General features: G+C 36.4%; 1 protein-coding gene across 2 annotated transcripts in view; it reads left to right on the top strand.

Annotated features, from left to right (window-relative positions):
• The window catches only part of RanBP3 (ran-binding protein 3), a 49435-nt gene that overhangs the window by 2648 nt on the left and 19037 nt on the right, over positions 1–27750 (top strand). For both annotated transcript variants that reach the window (XM_069818488.1, XM_069818489.1), the window contains exons 3-10: positions 10903–11062; positions 16014–16271; positions 17045–17351; positions 17439–17529; positions 18664–18729; positions 21993–22079; positions 22164–22328; positions 25033–25197. In XM_069818488.1, the coding sequence (XP_069674589.1) occupies positions 10903–11062; positions 16014–16271; positions 17045–17351; positions 17439–17529; positions 18664–18729; positions 21993–22079; positions 22164–22328; positions 25033–25197 (1299 nt within the window). The remainder of the gene's footprint in view (positions 1–10902; positions 11063–16013; positions 16272–17044; positions 17352–17438; positions 17530–18663; positions 18730–21992; positions 22080–22163; positions 22329–25032; positions 25198–27750) is intronic.

Here is a 27750-nt window from a genome sequence, read left to right as displayed (position 1 = left end):
TTTAAAGAAAAAGGAAATGGCTATTACTAATATTATTACAAATATTATTTGACGTAAAACCTTAAGAAGACTCAATAATAAAATTCAGCTTGTAACCTAAAAACAGAAAAGTAGGGATATTTGGACATCCCGTCATACTCGTGTCGGGACACGAGACAGTTACAGAAAAGTAGGGACGATCCCGACAAAATCGGGACAGGTGGCAACCCCACTCCCAACCCTTTACGAGAAAGGAAATTTTACCTTCAGCTTAGTTGCGATCAGATAGAGTAAATTGAAACAATGAGTTGTATAAAATTGGGGGAAAATATGAAAGACTGGTGCAGCTAAGCTCTTTATAAGGTATATAATTATATTTTAATGTACCGAAGTACATATGATATTTCCATGCAGGTATTCTGCGTCATCATACGATGTAAGAGTAATGGAACGGAGAAAAATTCTCTCTGGCGCTGGGATTTGAACCCGGGTTTTCAGCTCTATGTGCTGATGCTTTATCCACTAAGCCACACCGGATACCACCCCGGCGTCGGACAGAATCGTCTCAGATTAAGCTCCAACTCTTGGGTTCCCTCTAGTGGCCGCCCTCTGCACTACGTCATAGATGTCTATGAACGTAGGACCGAAGTCCACACATGTGCTGAGGTGCACTCGTTATGAATGACTAGTTGGCCGGGATCCAACGGAATAAGCGCCGTCTTAAATCACGAAATGATTTACGCATATCATATATATATTTTAATGTACCGAAGTACATATGATATTTCCATGCAGATATTCTGCGTCATCATACGATGTAAGAGTAATGGAACGGAGAAAAATTCTCTCAGGCACCGGGATTTGAACCCGGGTTTTCAGCTCTACGTGCTGATGCTTTATCCACTAAGCCACACCGGATACCACTCCGGCGTCGGACAGAATCGTCTCACTAGAGGGAACCCAAGAGTTGGAGCTTAATCTGAGACGATTCTGTCCGACGCCGGGGTGGTATCCGGTGTGGCTTAGTGGATAAAGCATCAGCATGTAGAGCTGAAAACCTGGGTTCAAATCCCGGCGCTGGAGAGAATTTTTCTCTGTTCCATTACTCTTACATCATATGATGACGCAAAATATCTGCATGAAATTAAAATATATATATGATATGCATTCCGTCGGATCCCAGCCAACTAGTCACTCATAACGAGTGCACCTCAGCACATGTGTGGACTTCGGTCCTACGTTCATAGACATCTATGACGTAGTGCAGAGGGCAGCCACTAGAGGGAACCCAAGAGTTGGAGCTTAATCTGAGACGATTCTGTCTGACGCTGGGGTGGTATCCGGTGTGGCTTAGTGGATAAAGCATCAGCACATAGAGCTGAAAACCCGGGTTCAAATCCTGGCGCCAGAGAGAATTTTTCTCTGTTTCATTACTCTTACATCTTTATAAGGTGTCGAATGTGCAATGTGCATACTATAGGGAGAGGGTAAGGAAAACTAATCACTACATCGTTCTTTCAGATGATGGGAAAACGAATGAAGAAACATTTGGTCTGATGATTAGTAGTATTGTTACTGCTTCTCTTGTCAACTGACTTGGGTTTCCCCTTGTTTTTCCAAAGTCAATTTTACGTAATTTTTTTTTTATTTTACTTGCATGATACACGATTCAGAATTCAAATTTTCTTTTAAGTAACCTACTTCATTTTATGGGGATCCTTTCCAATTTGTTGTGGTTCGAAGAAACCTATACTTTATTGTGAGTGACACTTGAAGTTTCCTATTCATTTCTCATGGGCGATAATGGTTGCTGTTCTGATCCATAACCATACCACAAGCAATGTTGCAACGATCTCTGCGTAGAATATTCTTTGTCATGACCTCATGAATATCTTGAATATAAACCCAAAGGCAGCTTAATTCTGCCTTTCTATGAAATGTTCCCTGGACCTTCATACATTTGATAAGGAGAACATCTGAAACTGGTGTACGTAAACTAGACATTTGTCTGATTTTGTTTATTGTCGAGAGTTTTCTTTCACTGCATGTAACAGTTTAAGTTATGAATTGAGGAAATTCTAGGTACTCTTTGTCTTCATTTATTACCACGTTGGAACACTTATTAGTGTTTATTATGCTTGTAATCATTCCCAAATTTGATTACATTAGAAAATAATTATTTCAATTGAAGTAAGATAAGAATGAGTGTATGTTTACTGAGAATTCTGGAACCCAGATAACGACGTGAGCCATTATTGCACGCACTCACATGCAGTTGCATATAATACTTATGCTCAGGGTTGTAGTTGCTTGGCTATCAATAGAACATTGTGTACTAGAGGTGCGGATTCTGAAGTGCTTTCCATTAGACATGTGGGAATATGAACTAGTGCAATTGATAGCCTATAGGCAAGTGATTTGTTATGTTCTATGCAGACAAGAACCGTTGAATGACAGTGGTGTTCTGGAGCTCTGTGTTGTGACTATGTTATTTTTGCCAAGAAATTTTATGGTTCGGTTAGCTTAAGCTTTACTTATCTTAGGTTAGGTTAGCTTGGCTTAGCACTGAACACCCACTGGTATTTCATGACTTTTTCACAGTGGTACTCCCTATTCCTGAATGTAAATTCAGCGATGTTGCATGCCACAATTTTTCTTTGTTCTTTAGTTAGGCTACAATTTCATAATATTCCTCATACCGATAACAAAAATTGTACTAATCCACAGCCATCGTTCAGCTTGTGTTAAGTTTCCATATTTCGATATTTTGGAGCTATTTCTCGACCCAATGAACGTTGAAAGCAGGATTTCACGCAAAATCAAACTGAATGAATCAAACCAAATAAGCTCATATTCTTTCAGATACTTCGTCTTTTTATAGGAGGATTAAGATAGCCTATGACACGAGGTGAGTGAGGGCAATCACCTCATGAAACAAATCCGATGTTGACATTGATTATACAATGCCTTCACTGCTGCGGAGAAGGGCGATTCTGTGCATTGGCAAGTGCTACTGAGTTCACTGGAAAGTTGCAATTTTTTTCTAGAAACAAAATGGCAAAGGAAAATATTCTATTCATTTGATCTTAAGGATTTTGTCTACGGTGTAACTATCATTGAATATCTTCCATCCTGTATTACAATTCACAAGAAAAATGCAGCTCTTTGCTTGTTTCATTCATTATGAGCTGCAACAACCCAGAACTCACCATGAGGAAGTGGCTGTATGTCGAGTTCTACCCTGCCCATCCCAACCTCCTTACCATGTGGACAAATCTGTTCCATTATTCATTCTCTCAAGTTTCAATTTTCATATGACTTTTTGACATGAATCATTATTTATCATATGCATCTATTATCATTATCATTCCATTTAAAATCCTTCTTCTCAATTTATGAAAGTCACATTATATACCAGCTTAATCAATTTCACATCAGCTTAATTACATATCATCTTAGTTAATTACACATAGACTTAATTAATTACATATATACTTTATTTTATTACACATCCTAATTACATATGAGATACATTACTCATGCAAATATAATTAGTTATATTTAAACTTAATTACATAATTACCTTAAATTACTTTTGAATTTCCCTAGGGAAGAACGGCCCTCAAAAGTCACTGCAGACAGCTCATTCCAATATTTTATGGTTATATTTAGGAATGAAAATTTACCTGCATCTGTCCTCTGTTTAATTTTAATTTTAAATTCTTGATTATCCCTACCATAGAGTCTGGCTGGGCGGAAGAGAAGGCCTACTGGCCTTAGCTCTGCCAGATTAAATAAATAAATAAATAAATAAATAATTATTATTACCATAATCATGAATTGACACGTTTTCAAACTCATATAAGCTAATGAAAGTGCGTACTTACGAACTGCAAACCATAGCAAAACTTTTTCATAATTTTCACTGAGGCCACCTATAAGAAAAGGTATAAATCCTGAAGCTTCGGACTTCTAAGGAAGTCAAGTCATTTCCAGATCTCATACATATTCCAGTTGGTTACCCATTCTTGGTACAGATTGCTGAACCTTATTATGCACATAGATCCGCGTCTGTGGTTACCACTTTTAACAATTATCTTAGCATTTTGAAATTCTTTTCGTTGTCATCATCGATAATATGGTCTTTGTTACCTTCTTCATGATCGACTTTAAAATTTAAACTTGGCCAGTCTTTCCATTGTTGTCTTTCATAACCCTTCATTTCAAGTTATTCGATTGGTATTTTTTTCCTTTATCTATTATTTCGATTTACGTTTCACTTTAATTGCTGAGTATCATTCTCCATATGATGGACAATAGTTCAAAATTCACTGTGTAGTGCTGCTATTTCTCCAGTAACATGTCATCATCGTCCCTAGTTTATAATCATAATTTCACGCCAGCAGAAAACAATAGAAATTATGTTGTAATGTGATATTTTTCAGAATCCAACTGCATGAATTCTTATAGACTCTATCCCTGGAAAAGGTGACAAGCTTTTAAATCATTAGATTTATATCCAATGCAGTACTGGTATTAATAATTACTAGAATTGTTTTTCTTATTAATGTATTTTATTAAGTAAAAAGTGTCATTCTTTTTCCCCATCTCGTTTTAATATAGTATGATAAAAATTTATGTTATATTTGAGTATCATATGATATGCATAAATAATCACTTTGTGATTTAAGACAGTGCTCATTCTGTCAGATCCCGGCCACTTAGTCACTTGTAATAAGTGCACCTCTGCATGTAGTGTGTTGGACAATGTGTCACTGTCACACATCTGTGATACAGTACATGAGGGTTGGCCACCAAAGGGAAACTGAGAGGATTCAATCCGGCATCGGAACTGGAATCTGGTGTGGCTTAGTGGATAAAGTGTCAGCATGTAGAGCTGAAAATCCGGATTCGAGTCTTGGTGCCGGAGAGAATTTTTCTCCGCTCCACCTATCCTGTTTCTTGTAATGAATCGCAAATTAACTACAGAACAGTGTGTTTTTGTACTACAATATTGGTGGAAGCACAGTAAGAACACATTGTGTATCGAGAAACAGGGCCTCCATTTTGAACAAAATGTGTAAAGGAATGTGTAGCCAAATGTAAATTGAATGTAATTAAATGTAAGGAAATGTTTGGGGAAAGCGACTTTTAGTCCACTCTGTACTTAAGTTAGTCAAAAGTTATTTGTATGGTATATGACAGATAAGACAGTAAGTAAGAAGAAAATCCATGAAAACAATCAAATATATTAAAATAGAATTAAACACAGTATGGAACTTACCCAAGATGATGAAACAGCATGTTGTTGAATCCACACTCTTTGCAGTTACCTTATAATAAATGTGTTGCTCAATTCTATGTTAGTCTATTATTGTTCTGAAAAATAAGTTTTTAAAACGAGTACCGGTAAGTAAATTAATAAACATGTACATAACTTTGTTACCATAGTTCAGAAATCACAACACAATGTCCAAATGACGATTTTCTTCTTTACTTCATTCAGCACATCTTCTGCAGTTGGAGTGTAATTTCTATGTACGTTGAAGAGTGCAAATCCATTTAAATATGTATATTTCCAGTAGAATTATGCTAATATATTTTTAGGTGGTGTAATGTTGATAAAGAGCATTCATTTCTACATGTGGACATGAGTAACACATAATTAACCTTTATACAGCATTTTTTAGTTGATCTTCATTTGAAGACGTGAAATTTTTCTGTAGTATAATTTTAACTATTATTCAGATCTTTTTGGCAACTTCACTATTCTTTCTAGCCACTATGCGATTTCTTGTTAAAAAAATTGCAAAATTGAGTGTTGCAGTTCTAATATCAACAGACCCAATACATTACTTTAAAGTTTATATCAAAATGTTGAACTGTCAGTTGGACAAAATGAATGTTCCACAATGAAAGCAGACTCTTAACAGTTGAATACTACTCCTAAAATGACAGTGTACAATATATACACAGCTGCATTGTCAAAACAACTTTTTCAATTTTTTTTGCAGCAAGTTAAATTTCATATGGTGTTGGTTTTATTTTATTTACAAGTTCAGTACTAGGTGGCAGTCTATAATAAAGATAGCATTGTTCAGTGGCGGCTGATTGACTGAGGCAAGTGAGGCCGGGCCTCAGTCACTTGGCTTAACAGAAATCAAATTTTGTGTTTTTATATAATGTATTAGTTATTTGAATGAAGCATCGCTGTAGAAGCATTTTAAAACTTTGTGATGTATATAGACCTGTTTTGCAGCAAAATTTACTCCTGAGGCCAGAATCACTTGTGCCAGGTCTGGCTTGTGATGTATATAGACCTGTTTTGCAGTAAAATTTGTTCCTGAGGCCAGAATCGTTCGTGCCGGGTCTGTCTTCTGAATTTTCTGTATTTTCGCGGGGTTTGAGCTTGCGCTTAAAACGTTGTAGCCGAGGCACAATTCGTCTGGCCTCGTGGCCTGGTCAGGTTTCACTCCTCACATCCATGGGCCGGCCTCAAGGGTAGAGTGGGTTGGGAATAGCAATGGTGACTTGTCTTCCTAAATAGGTCATAAATAACACAAATTCCAGTTCTTTGGCAGGCAGAGACCCACACTATTCCCTCCCCTTATGTCTCAGTTTATGACTTAAGCGAGGGTGTTGGACTATTGTAATTCGTAGTACAGTAGTGAATCTGGGCCAATGTTGTTATGTATTTCGGGAAAATATAAACAGAAACAAATGCGAGAAATAATGCTGGTGTAGTTAATTCATTGTTAAAGTGTCCTTTTTCAAGAAGAAATAATATTGAAAGAAATGAAGTTTTAAATAAAGAGAGAGACTACCGAGATGCCTACTACATCACTGACAATTTTTCTGACAGATAATCTTAAAACGCGAGTTTCTATTGCATCCTGGTATGGGCAATATAAATGGTTAACTGGTAATGTGGTGTAAAATAAACTTCTGTTGGCCTTGTTCGTTGCTGTCAAGGGGAAAAAATAAAAAGAGCAGAAAGGAGGGGATTTTCAACACATAATGTGGGTTGCTTCATCACACTGAAACAATCACTGAAACTCACAGCATAACAGCTTATTTGGTGAGTGACATTATTTTTCATCAATAGTAGGCTAATAATAATAGACTAATAATAATAATAATAATAATAAGAATAATAATACGGTAATAATAGTATTAATAATATAACAATAATTAATATCATAAATAAACATTTCCTATCGGAGGCACTTAAACTAGTTGCATCTGGCCTCACCGAGGATTTCGATCACCGGCCGCTACTGGCATTGTTATAATTTTAATGTACCGCAGCATAAGCACAAGGATTATTTTGAAGAAGGGAGAGGTATACTATACCATATGTCTGTCCAGCAATGGCTGTGTGTCCTATTATCAGTCAGTGTATTTTTTATTTCATTATTTCATAAGCCTGTTAATACAGGCCCAGAAACAAAATTTGGACCACCTGATTTTACTAAATTCCAGATATAACACATTGCACATGTACAGTAAACAAGGGCGCCTAAATGTATGCTACTTATGGACAGTCTTGGGAACCTTGTTGCCTACATAGAGGACTGCTACCAAGACTCGGCCCATTTTTTAATTCCGTATCTGTACAATCCAAACATTTCTTCAGTTTGTACTCATGGTATACTTATTTTTAATTGTTCCTCAAACACATGTTAATTGAACAGTGTTACAGGTAATATACAAAAAATATGCATGTCATTTTCATCATCTTTTTCTCTTTAAAATATCATATACGTGTCCCCATACTTCAGTTTTACGAATTCATGTTTATACGAGGGTTGGGGCATAAGTCATGGCAACTTTTTTTTCAAACATAAGGGTTGGTATCACAAAATGTCATGTTGCACGAAAGCTGTGCAGTCATAGTGTGTGTCCACAACACAAGATGGCTCTGTGCTTGTCAGTAATAGAACAGAGAGTAATGTTAAATCAGTTATCAGTGTAGGGCTGTGGGAGGAAAGCTAGAGAATGCCACAGAGAGTTGGTAGAAGTTGTCAGGAATAATGCCTTTCCATACTGGACAGTCGTGAGGTGAGTAGCAGCATTTCAGCGAGGACATGAAGCAACCAGCAATCGGCAACGGGCAGGATGACTAGTGAGTGTGTAGACTGATGTGATACATAAAGCAGAGTGTGTAGGGCGGCTACTGCGGCACTGGGGATGGGAAGAATTGGAGCAGCCACTATACTCTCCAGACTTTCTCTGTGTGATTTTGATCTCATATGGAATGTAAAGGAACCATTACATGGTAGATGGTTTGGGACACAAATGGACATTTCTAATGCTGTGCAACAATAGATGATCACATTCACACGTGGTGAGGAAAATGGTGAAGCAGATGGTATTTGGCACCTCCCACATCGTTGGCAGCATGTTGTGAACTTTGTAGGAGACTACTGTGAGGGCCTTTAGAATGGGTATATGTATGTGCTGTAATGAGTCTGGTACAGGAACCCTGTAATGTTACGGCAACGACCGTAATAAACATGAGAAGCAAAATGTTGGTGTGTTGTTAAATGTTCGTACATTTCGTCCATTCCTTGTCTTTTCATCTGTATATTTCACATTTTCCACTCACACTCGAATTCTCGCAAAAAAAAAAAAAATAGTTGCCATGATTTATGCCCCAACACTCGTACTTTTAACAATGAACGGCATTCACACTTGAATTATAAAGACGTGTATGTTTGGAGTGCTCTTCTTTTCTCTGTGTAGCAAGGGGTAAGCATCCCACTGACTGCGTATGTAAAAATGCTGACATTTATTTTATTATACTTATAATTATTGCAGTTTACTTATATATTTTTTTCGAATATCAACTCTAGTTTTTCTTTGCTTCAGTAACATTTTACATAATTCATTACTAATATTATTGCATTAGCAACTACTGTATGTATAATAATAATAATAATAATAATAATAATAATAATAATAATATGTCTATGCGGATGACGTGAATATGCTAGGAGAAAATCCACAAACGATTAGGGAAAACGCGGAAATTCTAGTTGAAGCAAGTAAAGCGATAGGGTTGGAAGTAAATCCTGAAAAGACTAAGTATATGATTATGTCTCGTGACCAGAATATTGTACGAAATGGAACTATAAAAATTGGAGATTTATCTTTCGAAGAGGTGGAAAAATTCAAATATCTTGGAGCAACAGTAACAAATATAAATGACACTCGGGAGGAAATTAAACGCAGAATAAATATGGGAAATGCGTGTTATTATTTGGTTGAGAAGCTTTTGTCATCTAATCTTCTGTCAAAAAATTTGAAATTTAGAATTTATAAAACAGTTATATTATTGGTTGTTCTCTATGGTTGTGAAACTTGGACACTCACTTTGAGAGAGGAACAGAGATTAAGGGCGTTTGAGACTAAGGTTCTTAGGAAAATATTTGGGGCTAAGAGGGATGAAGTTACAGGAGAATGGAGAAAGTTAGACAACGCAGAGCTGCACGCATTGTATTCTTCACCTGACATAATTAGGAACATAAAATCAAGACATTTGAGATGGGCAGGACATGTAGCACGTATGGGCGAATCCAGAAATGCATATAGAGTGTTAGTTGGGAGGCTGGAGGGAAAAAGACCTTTAGGGAGGCCGAGACGTAGGTGGGAAGATAATATTAAAATAGATTTGAGGGAGGTGGGATATGATGATAGAGACTGGATTAATCTTGCTCAGGATAGGGACCAATGGCGGGCTTATGTGAGGGCAGCAATGAACCTCCGGGTTCCTTAAAAGCCAGTAAGTAAGTAATAATAATAATAGTAATAATAATAATAATAATAATAATAATAATAATAATAATAATTTATTATGCATACATCAGTCACAAGTTTTTTTTGTTATTTCTTTACAGTATTGCAATTTAGGGGTATGAGGGTAGAAAACATGTATTTTGGGGTATACTAGCAAAAAAAGATTGAATACCATTGTCGTAGATAATAATGCTTTGACTGTGAAAAATTAGATAAGGGAAGCTGTTGATGGATAAAAGATGTTCAAATCTATATATGACAATTTTTTTTCCATAATATTAAAAAAAAGTGGTTCAAAAGTTCATTAGAGAGGGGACGTTTAAACCTGGTAACCTCACTCTTGTACATGCTGCTGGTATGGGCAATGTTGCTGGTTTAAATCATACGGCATTAGTGGTATGTACATTTAGAATACAGTAATAAGAGTGTAATGTGATAATGTGAAAGTTGATAGAGACAAGACAATAGAAAAGAAATAGAGAGAAGGGAAGAGAGAAAGAGGTGTTGAGGGTAGAGGAGGGGTGAGAAGTGGGTAAGGGAGGAGGGGAAGATGTGAGGAATGGTCTGGATAGACAGCAGTTTATTAACCAAACTTTTAAATTTTTTCTTCGTATAAGTGCTGTCAATATACCATCGCGTTCATGCAACAACAGATCTAGTCATTCGAATTCTAGATTTTTACCATGCTTAGAGATGTCGCCATGTAATTTGTCCGCAAGGTGCGCAGATAATGGCGGCAGGTGGGAGAATGTCTGTTTGGAATTTTAATTTATCTAAGCAAATTTTAATTTAACGAAACTAAGACTTGTGTTATAATATAAATTATGATATTTAAACTTACGTTCATGTTCTCCCTGTGATGTCTGAGAGGTCTACACCATCTGACTCTCATAAATGATGTCATAAATGTCATTCTGGTCTTGGATTTTTGTTTGAAATATCTATAGTGACACTTGTGGCTGACAAGGTTGCACAGCAAACCTTAACACAGTTAGCTAGTGTATGCCTAGCTGGGCATTAACACAAAAGATCTAGAAAGGTCGTAGTGCTGGGTTATAGTAACCATTCACTTTCAATAGCATCATTATTAGTATATTCATGTTTACTTTTGTGGTTTGTTGCCAGGAAGGATCATTATCACAAAAATCGACTGTAAAGATGAAGGTGGATTCAATTGAGGAAGAAGGAGCCTGCTGTAAGAAAGAAGGAAACAAGACTCCTTGTACTCCAGTTACCCATGGTTTCTCAATGAATAAACCCTTGTTTGGAGGGAGTGGTAAGCTAGGTAAGTAGGAAAGAATCAACAGTGCAGCATGAATTGTACAATAGTGGCAAAAAAAACCAGACCGACCCTTGTAGCTGATTTCAGAGCCTTGTTCACTCCAGAGCACGATAGACTGGTTAACTAAGACTTTCGTGGTTCGAATCCTGCCTGGGAAGGAAACTTTTTTTTTGTTCCTTATTCAAATTTATTCCCAATACTTTTCGATTGCAACGATATTTTACTACTTAATTAACATATTATTCCCAGAACATGAATTTTACCAGCAATCGAAAAGTATTGGGAATAAATTTTAATAAGGAACAAAAAAAAAAGTTTCCTTCCTAGGCAGGATTCGAACCACGAAAGTCTTAGTTACCAGTCTTTCGTGCTCTGGAGTGAACAAGGCTCTGAAATCAGCTACAAGAGTTGGTCTGGTTTTTTTTGCCACTACTATACATACATTCTTTATTTTGCATTTCACTTCCGAAATTACTGGTATTAAAGAAAACTATGTGAAGCATTTTGGCCATCTCATTACCATTAGAATTTGTAAACAAATGAAAATTTCCCATATTAGAAATCGATTATGTATCCACTGAAGAAATAAACTAAGATCTTACAAATGAGTTAAACTCGGAAAGGTACACACTTCATTGAAAGAGCTGTAATTGTCAAATAGAATAGCAAAATTTTCCAAGAATTTGGTGGCAGCTAACAATTTCAACCATCCATTTTCTGCATGACTTTTAGATATCAAAAGTTTGTAACTTGATTGTGGATATCATTGGCATAATTAACTTAAAAAAATACACTTCCTCTATAACTGAAAAATAACACGATATTTTTATTACTTAAGCCATTATACTAATATTGATTCTACTTATTTTCGCAAAATCAACCTTACAAGTGTTTAAGTAGGTCTAATCTGCTTCATCTGTTGACTGTACAGTAAATTATTCTGTGCAGATTAATGAACAACACTGGAAGGTAGATAATTACCTCTAAAATATTGTGAAGTGTTGGAAACAGTTCTAATATACATGCACTAGAGGGCTGCAGTAGAAGCTTTTACTCGAGCATGACGGTTAGTGGATAAAATACTAGATAGCCTATGGAAATGAAAAATTGTCTGTGCAGTTTTCTCCAAATACACACCCTTCTGTCTTCTCAAAATGACTGGAAACTGAATTCACCAGACTAGGAGACCTGTCGCCAATCATTAAAGGTCCAATGTCTGTGTTATTTTGATCACTTTAAGTGTGGAATCTTGTGACACAGCATTAGGAATGAAACTCTGTTAGGACAACAGCTCTCAACCTATTGCGACTTATGATCTCCTGATGGTCTTGTTGGAGATTTCAGTGACACTTAGCTTGTCGTGTCTCTGGCTCAGCACTAGTGCACTGGTTTTTCATCTAGACTGCCTTGATTCGATCTCCATCCAAGTCGTGATGAAATTTGTCATGAACAAAAGCAGGTGTTTTTCTCGGAATACTTCCATTTACCTCTTTTATTCCAACAACAAACAGCATCTTCCTCTCATTTCTTCTGTCATGTGCAATAATTAAAAATAGGCTGGGGTGAAGTCTTGGGGATAGTATGAGTTTCTTTTGCTGATATAAGGACTTAAGGCTCTGAATCTTATCATGTATTCGTCCAAGGATGGGACTGAGGCAGGATGGCCTGGCTGTTTAGTATCGGATTCACAAATGCTACTCAGGCCACCTGTCAGTCTTGGACAACCATCACATGTATAGGGCCCACAATGGGCTAAAGTAAGCCGAAGGGCACGGTTACACCCTGGGTCCATCCCTTGAAAAGCCAAACCAAACCAAGATACATCTTTCATTGAAATCATTACTGTTATTTTCTAAATGATTGCTACAATGAGAAATAGAAGTCGAATATATTCATTCACAACCTTTTCTCATTGTGTTGTCTGTGACGTGATGTTAGTGCATAAGTAGTAAGTGATCCGTATACTTTTGGTATTGTCGAATGAGGATAGTGACACGTGTCAGGTACCCATATCATTCTTCTTTCAAAATATGTCAACTCACGACGTTTATCCATTCTGCTAGCAAATTATCATTTACATCAAGATGTGCTGTCCTAAATGTATGCATATCAAGTGACCTAGTGGGAAGCTGATTTTCTTGGCATATTAGAAATTACTTTGGAATTTTGTACATTTTTCTCCTTAGAATTCTCTTAAAATTTTATTTTTGTTGCAGTGCGTCTTCTTTGTGAGGTCGTGTTCTGAATATATTCTCTCTTCCATTCACCCAAAACTACTAGGAACAATATAAAATGTATTAAACTAAAATAGATACAATAAAATGATTTTACAAGACTATAATGACATACAAAGATTCGGAACAAGTGGATAATTCTGACAATATAGCAGTGCCGACTATGCTTGCCACTAGTCACTGGGTTGTACCGAGCCATGTCAAACAGTAGAGAATCGAAATGTTGGTAGTAAAATTAGTGGGTATAATCTTTAAGAATTTACTGCACCAGTCAAGTGCAAGATTTACATAGTATAATGGCTGATTTTTAATGAAGTGAAAGAAAATGCACATTTTCATAAGACGTTATCATGCAAAATGGAGAACTATGATGTGGTCCAGGGAATATCATTGAAATTGACTGGTTTGAGAAACGAAAATATTATATGAAAGAGATAATGGACTTAACATTCATTTCTGTCATTTTTGCGCGATGCACTTGTCACTAATATATCACCTCACCAAATCTTACCTAACCTTGTCACTAACTGTGGGTTCACTTGTCACTAATCTATCTCCTCATCAAACCCTGTCTAATCTTATCACTAAGAGTGCGTATAATTGACACTAATATATCTCTTCATCATACCCTATCTAACCTTGTCAAAAACCGTGGTGCTATCTCTCAGTAATGTTAAGAATGATGAAGGGAGAAAAAAAAAAACAAATTTTTCCTGGTAATGATGCCTCAGATAAATATCATGCCCATATGTTGGTGACATTGTGTACTTAATTCCAATTGTCTGTTATCGTAAGAGCACTGATGAAAGCTGTTGTACCTAATTCTCCACTTTTGTGTAATATTCAAATAATACAAGTGGCATACAGTCGAAACAGTGAATGAAAGTACATAATTGAGAAGTTTTTTGGTAGAAAATGTCCTGAAGTCAGGGGCTGAATGAATGGAAGCGTGATGTGAAAGCTAGCTTGCAAATGAACTGCCAGAAATTGAATGAAAAACGAAAAAGGCCTTTTTAAATCTCTCTTCTGCAATTCAGTTACAAAGTGTCAACAATAGTGAACATTCCTACACAACCAACAATCTGTAAACAATTGTGTGAAATGCTTGATTCAACTTGTGTCAGCGATTTAGAATTAAATTGTAGTTCACCATATAAAGACTTCAAATCAAATAAAAATGCTCAACAAATATATGAAAAAACTGCAGGATAGAGCTTTTATATCTAATTTTTGCTATAAATAAACCAATTGCTTCGTTTTAAATTCTAAAAAGTATTGCAGATAAAAGTATTAAATTTAACCCTAATTTATTATCTCTCACGAACATTTTAAAAGATTACTACACATTTTTGTTTTGTTTGTTATATGTTTATACACTCAGTGCACTCAATGTTGGTTGCTTGATGGTTGTCAGCCCACTTTGATGTCTGTGGATATAGAGGGAAAAATTGGATTGGTGTCTGGTAGAGTTCCTGGGTAGCTCAGTTGGTAGAGCATCGGTATGTTTAACCAAAGGTCCCAGGTCCGATGCCTGGCCTCGGAACAATTTTTCCCTCGAAATTATTCAAATAAACTTTACAGGGAGATATATGTGAAAGCTTGATTTGCACAATACATGTCACTGTTCGTTAACAGAAAAGCACAATTTGAATCACACATAATTAGTGTGCATGCACTCAATGTTGGTTGCTTGACGGTTGTCAGCCCATTTTGAGGTCTGTGGATATAGAGGGAAAAATTGGGTCGGTGTCTGGTAGAGTTCCCAGGTAGCTCAGTTGGTAGAGTGTTGGTATGTTTAACCAAAGGTCTCAGGTTCGATACCCGGCCCCGGAACAATTTTTCCCTCGAAGTTATTCAAATCAACTTTACAGGGAGTTATACCTGAAGGCTTGATTCGCATAATACGTCACTGTTCATTAACAGAAAAGCACAATTTAAATCACACATAGTGTGCACTCATTGTTGGTTGCTTGACGGTTGTCAGCCCACTTTGAGGTCTGTGGATACAGAGGAAAAAATTGGATCGGTGTCTGGTAAAGTTCCTGGGTAGCTCAGTTGGTAGAGCCTTGGTACGTTTAACCAAAGGTCCCAGGTTCGTTGCCCGGCCCTGGAACAATTTTTCCCTCGAAATTATTCACGTTTATACACACTTTAACATATGTGGTCATATTGCATGTTTAGGATCTGTGGGTATACCAGTAGGCCGTTTTTACTATTGTTGAGTTCCTGTTTCTATTGTGTGTTGTTGATGGCTGTGTTCATGTAACTGATTTTAGATTTTGATTAATGTTTATGATATTGGTGATTGAGACGATGATGAATCATGGTATATAAATTTGAAATCTGGCATTTGCCTTTGTGACTGAAGGAAATCATGAAAACTCGTCAGATTGGCTGGCCACAGGTTTTGAACCTATGGTCTCCCGAATGTGGTTTGAACCTGGAACCTCCCAAATGTAAGTCTCAAGTGTTACCATCTGAGCCAACTCACTCTGTCAGATTACACATTTACAGCTTAAGAAGTTTCACTTCTGTCACAGGTAGAGGCTATACACTAACTTTTTTTGGCAGCTTTTTTCTGTGGTTTTTCTCATTCTCTTCATATACTTTCAGATGTTCCATATCAATAGCTACTGAAACTCTCTGTAGTAATTGAAAGAATTTTCAAACTAAAAGTAAGTACTCAGAATGTGGATAAATTATCCTTTTCTTTCTTTCAGCAACTCCTCGTTTGGGTAACATTGCCTTTGGTAGTAACCCGTTTGCTATGAAGTCAACGACATTTGGAGCAACACCAAAATTAAGTTGTGCTTCCCCATCATCAGTGCCATTTGGTACATTGTCGTCTTCTCCTAAGCCAGTGTACTTGCGACCATCACAGTTGGCTGTTGTGAGTGGTGATTCTCCACAGCAAACCACGCCTCGAAGTACATTCCCCTTGAAACCACCATCTCTTGGTGGAAATCCATTTTCAAGAGGTAAGTTTCTTGTTTAATAGTTGAGACAATTCTTTGTTTAGTTATAGATATAAAATGTTATATATTTCTTACCTATAATAGTAGTAAAACTGCTACTAAAATTATTAATATTTATTTGTAAATTAGATTAATTGAAATGGCTTATGTGCGTGAAAGGACTACTCTCATAAATAAATATAGATATGTATGTGTATATGTGTATCCAATGCTCTGAATTTGACAATGAAGTCATTCTTCTTCTTGTCTCCCAATATTTAGAGATGGGGTTCTTAAATGTTAAAAGTGCATCACATATTAATGTCTCTCATCCATTTCTTCTTCTTTTGAACACAAAAGGCAATTTGGCGGCACAGATACTGTGATTTTATGCAGGTGTTTGCCTAGGAAATCGTGACCAGTAAATATAGATATAGATTCTTTTATTTAGCATCAACCCAAAATACATTTTTAGGATCTAAAAATCCGCGGTCTAGTCATAGCTCTTAATTGAATTTTAACTTACAATACTTGGTTTAGAGGCAAATATATTAACTGCTCATATATTTACTACTTTTACTATCTCTTCGAAAGGCAAAACAATGAGAATATGCTATTACATGTCTGAACATTTGTTTTTGGAAACTTTTTGTTTTGAACCTAATTTTTAATTTAGTATGACATAAGATATTTCTCTAATTTATGCCTTTATTTGCTAGGAAGTCTGTCAGTTCATTTCCTTAATATCACGTGATATTGGGATGATGTTCATTGAAATTAAAAATGCGTTCTTACAGTTTCCCCAGAGAGTGAGACTGCATCAACTGGTGAGGAAGAAACCGAAAATACCTCACTCACATCAAATACTTCAAAAACAGATGAAGGAAGGGCCAGTAATTCAACAGAAGCACATAAAACAAATACATGTAAAGACGAAGACAAAAAGGCAGCATCAGAATCAAATTCACGAGAGGACAATAGTAGTAGTAGTAGCAGCAGCAGCAGTAGCAGCAGCAGTAGTAGCTCTAGTAGAAGTTCAAAAGGAATAGTGGCTCCTCTAAAGTTTATGCCACTTGGAACAGTTTCACGCCCAGTCGAAGAAAGGTGAATATTTAGAAGTAATCATTTTATCAACTTGTAAACTGTTTATGCCCAAAATTTTAATGCTGTTTCTATTTTTTTTGTTTTAAGTTCAAGTTCGAGTATTACTGCTGCTACCACAACTACAACTTCCTCCACCACAGGCTTTGTTTTTGGACAAAACCTACATGAAAGAGTTGCTGTAAGTATGATCTTGATAATACTCTAAGTGCTATTATACTTGATGACTCCAAAATTGAAGTTTTATAAGGAGCCTATCTTTTATTTTCCTTACCTTACTTGTTTCTGCTTTGTAGGTCCACCTACCATACATCCCGCTTACAGTGCATTATTTTGTTCGTCCTCTTATTTTCTGTTTAGTTACCTGCTTGTCTATATACAGTCTCATTAGACATCTTGCAGAGATACTTGGAGTTTCAGCCGAGATCCACATTAACATGTGTCGTGAGAGAAACATTCTGGCAATTTTATCAAAAATCTTTGCAGTCAGAGACATTTATTTCATATTTCATGAATCTGTGATATGTCATGCTTAAGAATTTTTAAAGCCCTTCAAAATCTATGATCCTTGATTGAGTTTGAAGTGACAAACTTATGATCTACTGCCAAGAATAGTGACAACCGAAAGCCACTTTTTCTTTTCATTTTATTTCAGTTTTGTTTTTGCTTTCTTCCTTCAAAAGAATCGGTCTACAGTGGGTTCCTGGTCAGTGCAGTCTAACTGGAAATGAATAGGCAGATACTGGGGGGGGGGGGGGGAGGAATGCACTGGAATACACGAGCTGTTACTGGGTGTTAAGTTTGGCATCCTCGTGTTTCTGACATGCATACATTTTTATTTTCTGGAACATTATTTCGATGTTTTCTATCCCAATAAACCATTGGATATTTCATACAACACAATAAAAGCTAGAACTTAAGAAATCCTTGAAAGATATTTATATGAATGAACTCATCCAATGGACTAACGTTCACAAGATAAACAGTGAAAAGCTGAAATGCACTGAATACTCAACCACCCAAGAATTGAAGCACTTGCTACTCTCTGCCTCATTTTAGGACATCAGCTTGTAAGACAGCATCTACACCTCATTTGAATCACATCAGATCCATCCTACAGTATTTGCATTTTAAGGGAACATATAGGTAGAAACCACCTCAAGAATGTCCAGCATTCTCAAAAACAACTGAATCTATAAGATATTGGGAAGCATGAGGTTAATTAAAAAGTGTATGACTACCAGTATGTTCATTGTTAACTTCCTCTTAGAATAAGTAAATGTCTAGTATATCATTACTGTAATCTTTATTTCAGGAAACAGTGACACCTGAGACTACAGATACTACAAGTAGAAATTCAGAGGCAGCAGGGACGTCAACTGTAAGTGAAATCTCAGCTACAGTAAAATATCTGTATAAGGATCAGACAAAAAGCATGCTATAAGCAGGAAATTGTTATATGCGGGAATTTGAATTTAACACAGCAACAGGCATTTATAATGAACACCGATCAAGATATCCCTCATTTCTCATGGAAAACAAGAACTGAAAAGACTACAGTAGATTATAGTGGACTTTATGTTGTCAGCAAACAGCTGGATACATTAAGAAGGTTGAATTGAATGTTTTCAACGTACAACATATATTGTATATAGTAGTATAGGTATTCATTTTATTTTTTCCAGTTTATATCAAAATACATAATTACGTGACCCTAACAAAGTACTCTTTTAACATCTGTCACATATCATTTGTCCCCATGTGCATGATGTTCTCTATATGGTGGAGATTACGAAATGAATCTTCAGACACATCAGAACAAGAAGTAAAATATGCTCTGACAGTGGACAGTGCATCAAGCACAGCTGACTTCGTTAGTGGAGGCTGCAGTAGCACATCATTATTGAATTGAATTGAATTTAACGGAGGGGGCACTATGGCCCAGCACTGCGACCTGTTAAGATCTATTGCGCTAACCCTCTGGTGGCACATTTCCAAACCACACTGACTGACCACACTAAGGTTGTCTGTGTGCCTAGGTATCGAGCAGGCAACCCGATTCATCCCTAGGTCAGCATCCTCCATGCATCGCCAGCCGGCGTTCGGGGAATGCTACGGAATGATAACGAAATGGAAAAATGGTGCCTGAATGATGTAAATGCCTAATTTGGAAAAACGGGAGAACCCCAGGAAAAACTCCAACTGCAACCTTGCCCATCACAAGTGTCACTATGGAGTTTTTCAAACACATCATTGTTGCTATCATCACTTTGTTCCTGGCTGTCAGTGTGATTTGCAAGTTCTTTCTGGTTTAGTGTGGTGTTTTCGTCGTATTTGCAAAGAATTTCACGCTTTTCTAACATATAAAATGTCTTTCTTTTTATTGGTGGCACCATAATGAAAAAAAAAAAAAAAAAAAAGCAGACGAACAAGAGACACAAACAAACATCACTGTGAACACGAACAGGTAGATGGACTGACAGATTGGTACCTAGCAGGATGGAATGCTGACACTTTTTGGAGTGACATCACTACTCGTGATGCTACGTACTTAAATCTCATTGGTAAAGGCTATAAGCAGAAGCGAGTTTCGTTGGCAAAGGGTGCTAAATACATCAAAAATCTTTGCCCGGAATTGGAATGATAGAATGCTATAAGCAATAGCCTCAAACATGGGTTTTTCTTAATAATATCTCTTATGGCAGTGGTTGCCAAACACCACGAAATTGTGACGTAATAGAAATGCATCCCGCACACCACTATTGCAGGGAGAGGGGTGGAGTGGGTATCTCCTCAGGCAGTGCAGTGAATAACAGTGCAGAGACTGACTGTGACCAAAAGACAAAAGCAATATAATGTTCTTCTACTTATTAACTATACACATTTTTTTCCATGTTTATTGTTTATCCTCCTATTTATTATTTTTGTATTATTAATAAAATAAAATAAATTTATTTTCTAATTTTCCATAAAATGAACGTGCACTTTACATCGGCAGATATTTGAAATTAGAAAAACGTACCAGGGTGGTCATGAAGTTGTAAATTACACTACATACTTAAAAAAAACGTCGAAGTATTTTACTCCGATTAAGACATAGAAGCCGATACTTTTTATTGTTTATTTATTAATGAAATATTCAAATTACACTACATACATCGAGAAAAAACGTGGAAGTATTTTACCCCGATTAAGACATAGAAGCCAATACTTTTTATTGTTCGTTTATTAATGAAATATTAAAGTTCGAGGTAAGGGTGTGGTAGTCTTCATAAAAAGAAGAATAATGACAACGTGCATTGTTCTTTTATACTTCATTTAAAATGTTACAACAGATTAAGTAACTCATATTTTTGCCATCTGCACAAAATAAATACTTTTCCTCCCATGCTGCTTAAAATTAAGATTTTACTTATTATCTGTTTTTGAAAAGACATCGAAACATATTAGCCTACACACTTGTAACATTACATGTGTACGTCCGCTGCTGATAAATGTATTTACTTATATCAAAGTGATGGCCGTAAACAGAGGGTGGGGGTATGATGCCATGGTTACGCTTGAGTGGAGGCAGGGGCATGTGTCGCGACACAGCTTTTGGTGATCACTGTCTTATGGGATAGATCAGGGACCAGAAAAAATTAATTTGGAATATGTATTATATGTCTTTCTCGTGTTAAATTCTATCGTACCTGGTTAACATGTTTCGGTCTGTTATTGACCTTCTTCTGAAGATAGATGGACTGAAGACTGAAGGAGGTCAATAACAGACCGAAATATATTAACCAGGTACGATAGAATTTAACACAAGAAAGACATATAATACATATTCCGAAGTGATATAGTGTTAAAAGTTGTGTAGTCAAGATGTATAAAAAATGAATGTTAAAAGCGGGAGTGCTATATCGAAGTCTTACTGTATTTGAAAGTTGTGTGAAGAGTGGAATTATAATAAAATTGTACTTCAGGTAGAACTGTGACAGTATTGAATCTGTTCTTTATGAAAAATTTTCGTGAAACAGTAAATATATGGTCAAATAATCATATCAGTATCCAGTAGAAAATGCTGATTATGTTCAGATATAAAGTTTCAATAAGAAGTGCAACACTTGAAGTAAATATGTGTAACATTTATTGGCACTTAGAAGGGAGTTAGGTGGTATAAAACCCATGGCAATCTATCCAACATATTGTAAGAAGTAAATGATGCTTAAATGATTAAGATGAAATCATTGACAGTAACAAAGATGGTAATAGTGATGAGGATGATGACAACACAACAGTGGTGAAGGTGGTGAAAATATCAGTAATAGTGGAGATACTAAGATTGGTGAGATTGGTACCAAGATTTGGTGAACTTCCTTTGCTGAGAATTAAAATATTTAATTAAAAAATTGGAGCATTTAATGAGAAATATGAGTACATATTGAATGTGTTGCGATTTCTCAGAGCAAGGAATACTTGTAGATGAAAAGCTGACTTGATTAAAACCAAATACGGTGGTCAGTGGTTCTCAAACTAAGTAGGTAATTGTAAGTCTTCATAAAAAAAATTAGAACTTGCTTAGTTTTTCTATTTTCTCTCTCCTTCCTCTCGTTTACAGGTTTAACATGTGTATTTTATGATTATTTTCTCTTCTTTCAGAACACATCAAATTTATGTGCTTCAGCAACAACAAATGGTACTTCCGAAATGCTATTTACATCTGTAATTAAAAAGGATCATAGCATCGTAAGTACTTGTGTCAAGTGGCTCGTTTATGAAGTATTTAGTTATGTGAACTAACATTAAGTTAATTAATGCGTATATTTACAGGAAAGCAGCCATAACAATAGCAACAGTTCTAGTGATGTTGGAGAAAAACCTAGCAAGAGTTTAAGTGAGGCAGCACGAGAATACGAAGAAGCAAGAGCAGTTAAAAGAAAATATGAAGAAGTTACGATAGTCACAGGAGAAGAAGATGAGGCCAATGTCTTACAGGTAAATGAAAAGTTACTCTACTGCTATTTATGCCGCTGGTGCCATCATGGCTTCTGTTGGTGGTACTATATCTCCTTGAACTGACAGCTCTTAAGGGGCATTAGCCTCCTGAACAATTTCAGTGTGTCAGAAGCCTTAGTCCATTTTCTTACTCTATCACACTATCCTTTTCACATGATCAGTCTACCTTTTCTGATTCCTGCCTTTCTATCCACATTCTCCTGAATTGCCATTGAAGATTCTGACACCTTCTTGCATTCGTAATGTGTCAGCCACTTGGTCCTGTTATTTTTAATTGAATAATAGAGAACTGAGTTCTTTGTTTTTATCCCCAAAGTACTCTTGTCTCATTAACAACTTCACAAATCTGACAGAGTTTCTGCTCTCTTTTCCTCAAACCTTATTACTTGCTTCCAGAAGAATCATGCATGGTGACTTGTCTGGTAAATGCATGATATAATATTAGCTTAAGACTTTTACTGAGGTTTGTTTCTTTAATACAGTGGAACCTCGATACATCATTCCTGTTATCGTCATTTTCCTACCTTTTTCGTCTGCTTTTTTGGTCCTGGAAATAGTCCCATATAAATAACACTATTTTTTCCTGGTTCTATTGTTCCTCGAACTGTCGTTTTATCACATCGATTGTTGAGAAATCACAGTCCCAATGCAGTATTTTCCTGCATGGATGATTTTCTTTTATTTTGAAAGGGTGAACTATTTTGTCTCCATTATTATCTTTCAAGGAAGAAGATGCAGAGGCTTGATCCTAATACTGTTTCAAACTTAGCAGAGAAATGCAAAATGTGTTATGCTGCCATGATACATAATGTGATCATCATCTCAGTGCAGCACGCGAACTTTCCACATGCGTTTTGTATAGTCTGTTAATACGGAAATTAGTGACTACGTATGTGATCTGTACTATGAAGACAGATGTTAGATTCTGGAAAAAAATGCATTTTCATAGCAACTTATTTATTTGTCCGAATTTTCCACACAAGAGCGATGGGGAGGTATATAAACACTTGATGCCATTATGGAATGTATTACACAGTCGTCTTACCTAGCGAGATTTATTGTCTTAATGCTGTGACTTGTTTAGAGTCGATTGTGCTACAACACAGACACCTATCTCCACAGTGGCAAAAATCTCTGGTCATTGTTTATGTTCAGTATATATTTATATGCTTAGACACATACAGGAGAAATATCTTTGTAGGTTTACTAAAGAGCTAGACAAGTATTATTTTCATGCAATATGGTATAGGCTTAATTTGTGACGCAGGTTTTAGTTGCATGGAATGCAACAGTATGGGCTAACAGAAGCCCATCTACTTTAAACAGTAGTTTTAATTTTATGAGAATGGATTTGTGGTAACACATATCTTTATTTTGAATGTATCACCAATCTAGGTTCATGATGTTAATATACTTTATTTCTCTCTAAATTATCAGTAACGACCAACATCTCGAAAGGAATTGCAAACTAATTTCTAGCGCGCATGACTTGGTACGATGTTGCGGAAGATGGTAAAACTCCACCTTTCTGTTTACCCCCAGTATCGTTATCTGAAATTCACTGTAGAATTCAGGTGCAAAATGTGCACGAAACAAATGCTGATCACAGACTTTTTCTGCAAGAAGTGTTCTAATAAAGGTGCACTCATTGTAATCAATGATCATTCATTTGTTCATTTTATACCATATTTAAGCAAACAATAGACTTTTTTATCGCAAGTTTACAAACAAGAATGAAATATTACGAGACATGTCCATTATGATTTTACATTATTTAAGATAATTATTAATACATCGATTATGTCGATATTTCTCCCTTAAATTGTCTAGGAAACTGGAACTCTGTTGCGTCTATTATATGCCTAATTATGGTCATTTTTGTGGTATTCCTGTACCATTGTTTTCCCGTATTGATAATTTTTGTTCCCCGTTGCCCTAAAAACGATGGATCAGGTTTAACTATAAATCCTTTCTAGGGCTAGGTCATATCTATTTGCAACTGCTGTTCTCACCGTGAGGTCCCTGAGCATAGGTACTTGAAACATGAACACTTCTCATACAAAACAGCACATACATTTACAATGCAATCCAAATCTCTCGACGTTTGGGGTGTGTTTACTTGTATGGCAATAGCCAGTAGCAACAGTGCTGCATTTTCACGTATGGATATTTGTTGATGCCGCTTGTAAAAATAATACGTGCGCTCGGACAAGTTCTTCATGACAGGATGTCTACATGTGATTAGGTTGAATGACATTATTTTTCTGAATATATAGAAATAAGAATATCATTTCTACGTCAAGTAGTTCGCATTTTATGTGTCTTAATCATGTCCAGCTGATTCATGGTTTTTATGGTCTTCCGTGAGTGATATTTACACAGCTGCGTGCCGATAAGAAATCCTTTCAAAGCACCAAGACTGTTAACTGTAAACAGTATACATTCAGCAACATAAATAAATGTTAAATAAAAGTAATTACAAAGCGAGAGCCGAAAATGCCAGCTCGATTTCTGTTTCCGTTGTGTGTAGGTATTAGATGTGCTTTGTGTCTTTCAGTGAAATCAGTAATTATTTTGTAATAAATATTTTCTGTGTGTGATTTCATAAGTGTTAGTTTAAAAAAAAGTCTTACTTTTTATATAATGTATATTATATTTGAAGTGAATTTTCATCTTGTCACAGATGAACTGCAAGCTGTTTGCATTTGATAAGGCTGGTGGCACATGGGTAGAGCGTGGACGAGGTACACTCCGACTCAATGACAAAGACAGTGGACCAGGGAGTGGAGTTCAGTCTCGAGTTGTTATCAGAACGACAGGAAGCCTCAGGGTTGTGCTGAACACAAAGGTAAATTTCTTGTAGTTATATTGGTGTTAAACTGTGAAATGATATTTCATTTATGACTGAACGAAACTCATTGTTGAAATGTTGTGGTAAATAAGTGAATTGCTAGTGTAACTGACTAAATTTTGTTCTTCTACTTTTTCATTATATGAAGTTATATCTGCCGAGTTGTACTTAAGGAAGTGCAAATTTAAGTGCTCTTATGATATATAATCAGTCGACTAGTAAAGGAAAGCCAAAAAACGATTAGATGGTTTGCTTAAGATGGAGTGGAGTGAGCTTAAAATCTCAAATTATGTCAATAAAATGTCTGATTATGTTATTAAAATAGACGATAAATGAAGTAAACCATAAATGGATATCATCAAACTGCAAAAACGTAATACGGCGAACGCCAGTAGGGGAAGTTATCCCCACCCGTGCCGCTCGGCACCTCGCTCGCATGCTCTCTCTCTCTCTCTACTGTCTCTCTCTCTACTATCTGTCCAGCTTCGATGGATCACTGCCTCGTCTCGCACGTATTTCATAACACGTACTAACAAAATTGCATGTATTTCATAACACATACTAACAAAATTGGGGCATTAGACAACAGCACAACACAACACAGCCCACTACATGTACTAACACAACACAATACAATGTAATGTGGTTTTTTCATTAAACAACACTCACCTGTTAACTTCGCACTGCCCCACTGTCCAATGCACACCATCAGTAGCATCGCTTTTCTGCGCTAATTTCATATTTTTCCCACAGGTTGGACACTCGTAATGACTAGAAGTAGTCCATGCTCCTCACAGTACCTTATTGTATCCGCCTTCAAATTCTCCCTGCACAATTTGAGGAAGAAGTACACGTCTTCGGTACGGCTCATCACTACACGTGGTTACGTCTGCACATGAAGCTGGACACGGACACAATGAAGCTCCACCAGCACACGTTAACACTTATGCCACCCCCGCAGTCAACCCCTACCAAGCTACATACACAAGCCTGCACTTTCTACCCTCGGTCATTGTCCCCCGCGCCATTCTTCTGCAATACATTATGGCAATTCCCTTAAACATAAATAGATTCATTTTCCCTTCTACCCCCAACTTGCCTTGGTAGCCAAGAGGTCTAAAGCGTGACCAAAAAGCGTGCATTTAGCATTTAGTTACGAACTTACTCGGGTCGAATCTTACCCTCTGCGAAGTCATAAGAAAAAAAAAGAGAGAGACATGAAGCAAGGAACAGAGAAGGAAAGGCTGGAGAGAGAGAGAGAGAGAGAGAGAGAGAGAGAGAGGGAGAGAGCGAGAGGAGAGACAGAGGCAGAGGCAGACAGGACGAAGTTCCTCTTTTGGTTCATAGATGTCGCATTTATTCTTTTTGTTCCACTTTCCTACACTAGATGTCACCCCGCCCTAAACCCCCTATTTCCACTCTTTCCCACTAGAGTGTGTGGTGAGCTTGTAGGGGAAAAGTGGAAAGGGGTCATGGGCAGAGTTTAGCGTTCGCCATATTACGTTTTTCCCCATCAAACAGATACAATGTTCTCATCAATCTTTCTCTTACTCCTATCTCCATCTGAACAGGTTCATATTAAATAATCTTCAGATCTATTCATTCTTTCAGGAGTATGAATGGATGCTCATGCTTGAAGTGTCCACAAATGTGTCGTCATCATCATCATCATCATCATCATCATCATCATCATCCACGGTCATCATCATCAGTCGTCTTTCTAACATTGATAATTTTCATTGCGTCAATGTGTATTATTATTATTATTATTATTATTATTATTATTATTATTATTATTATTATTATATTTAACAAAGTGAATGGAATAATTAAGAAACATTTCGGAAAAAAATATGTTCAAAAGAACTCCATATTAGATTACATAATACTCGCTCAAAACCAATGCTGCTTTATGGGAGTGAAATCTGACTGCTCTGTAAGCATGATAAAAAGAAGGATGGAGGCTATTCATATGCTCAGTAGTAGGAGTTACATTAAAAATAAAATAAAAAATTAGAAATAAGATAAACACCAATATATTGGATAACATGACATCAATTTAATTGGCAACAACATACAGAAAGAATGCCTCTACAATGTTACCCACGTCATGCTTTTCACAACCATCCTAAAGAACGAAGAAATTTGGAAGATTCTATTAGCCTTAGAATGGGAGATGAACCAGAAGATGATGATTATGATGATGATGATGATGATTATTATTATTATTATTATTATTGTAATAATAATAATTACAGTTATCATCACCACCACTGATTGAGGTTCTGGCTGATGTGTACATCTATTACCAGTTAGTACATTTCACTTGATGATATATGTCAGTGGAAGAACTATTTGTTTGTATACATCTGAAGTCCGCCTAGTGTAATATGTCATTAGTCAGCGATGTATTCAATGGAAGGGGAAAGAATCTGGCCACCCTACACCATTGTCTCCTGACATAGTTGCCTCATGAGTGACGCCTTATTGGTGTCACTTATGAAGTTCAAACCTGTCTTCGGACAGTTGACTAAACAACAACAAAAATTA

This window comes from Periplaneta americana, chromosome 2 (assembly GCF_040183065.1).
Source record: "Periplaneta americana isolate PAMFEO1 chromosome 2, P.americana_PAMFEO1_priV1, whole genome shotgun sequence".
NCBI lineage: Eukaryota > Metazoa > Arthropoda > Insecta > Blattodea > Blattidae > Periplaneta > Periplaneta americana.
The sequence above is the reverse complement of the archived record's forward strand: the minus strand, read 5'-3'. Positions and strand labels throughout refer to the sequence as shown.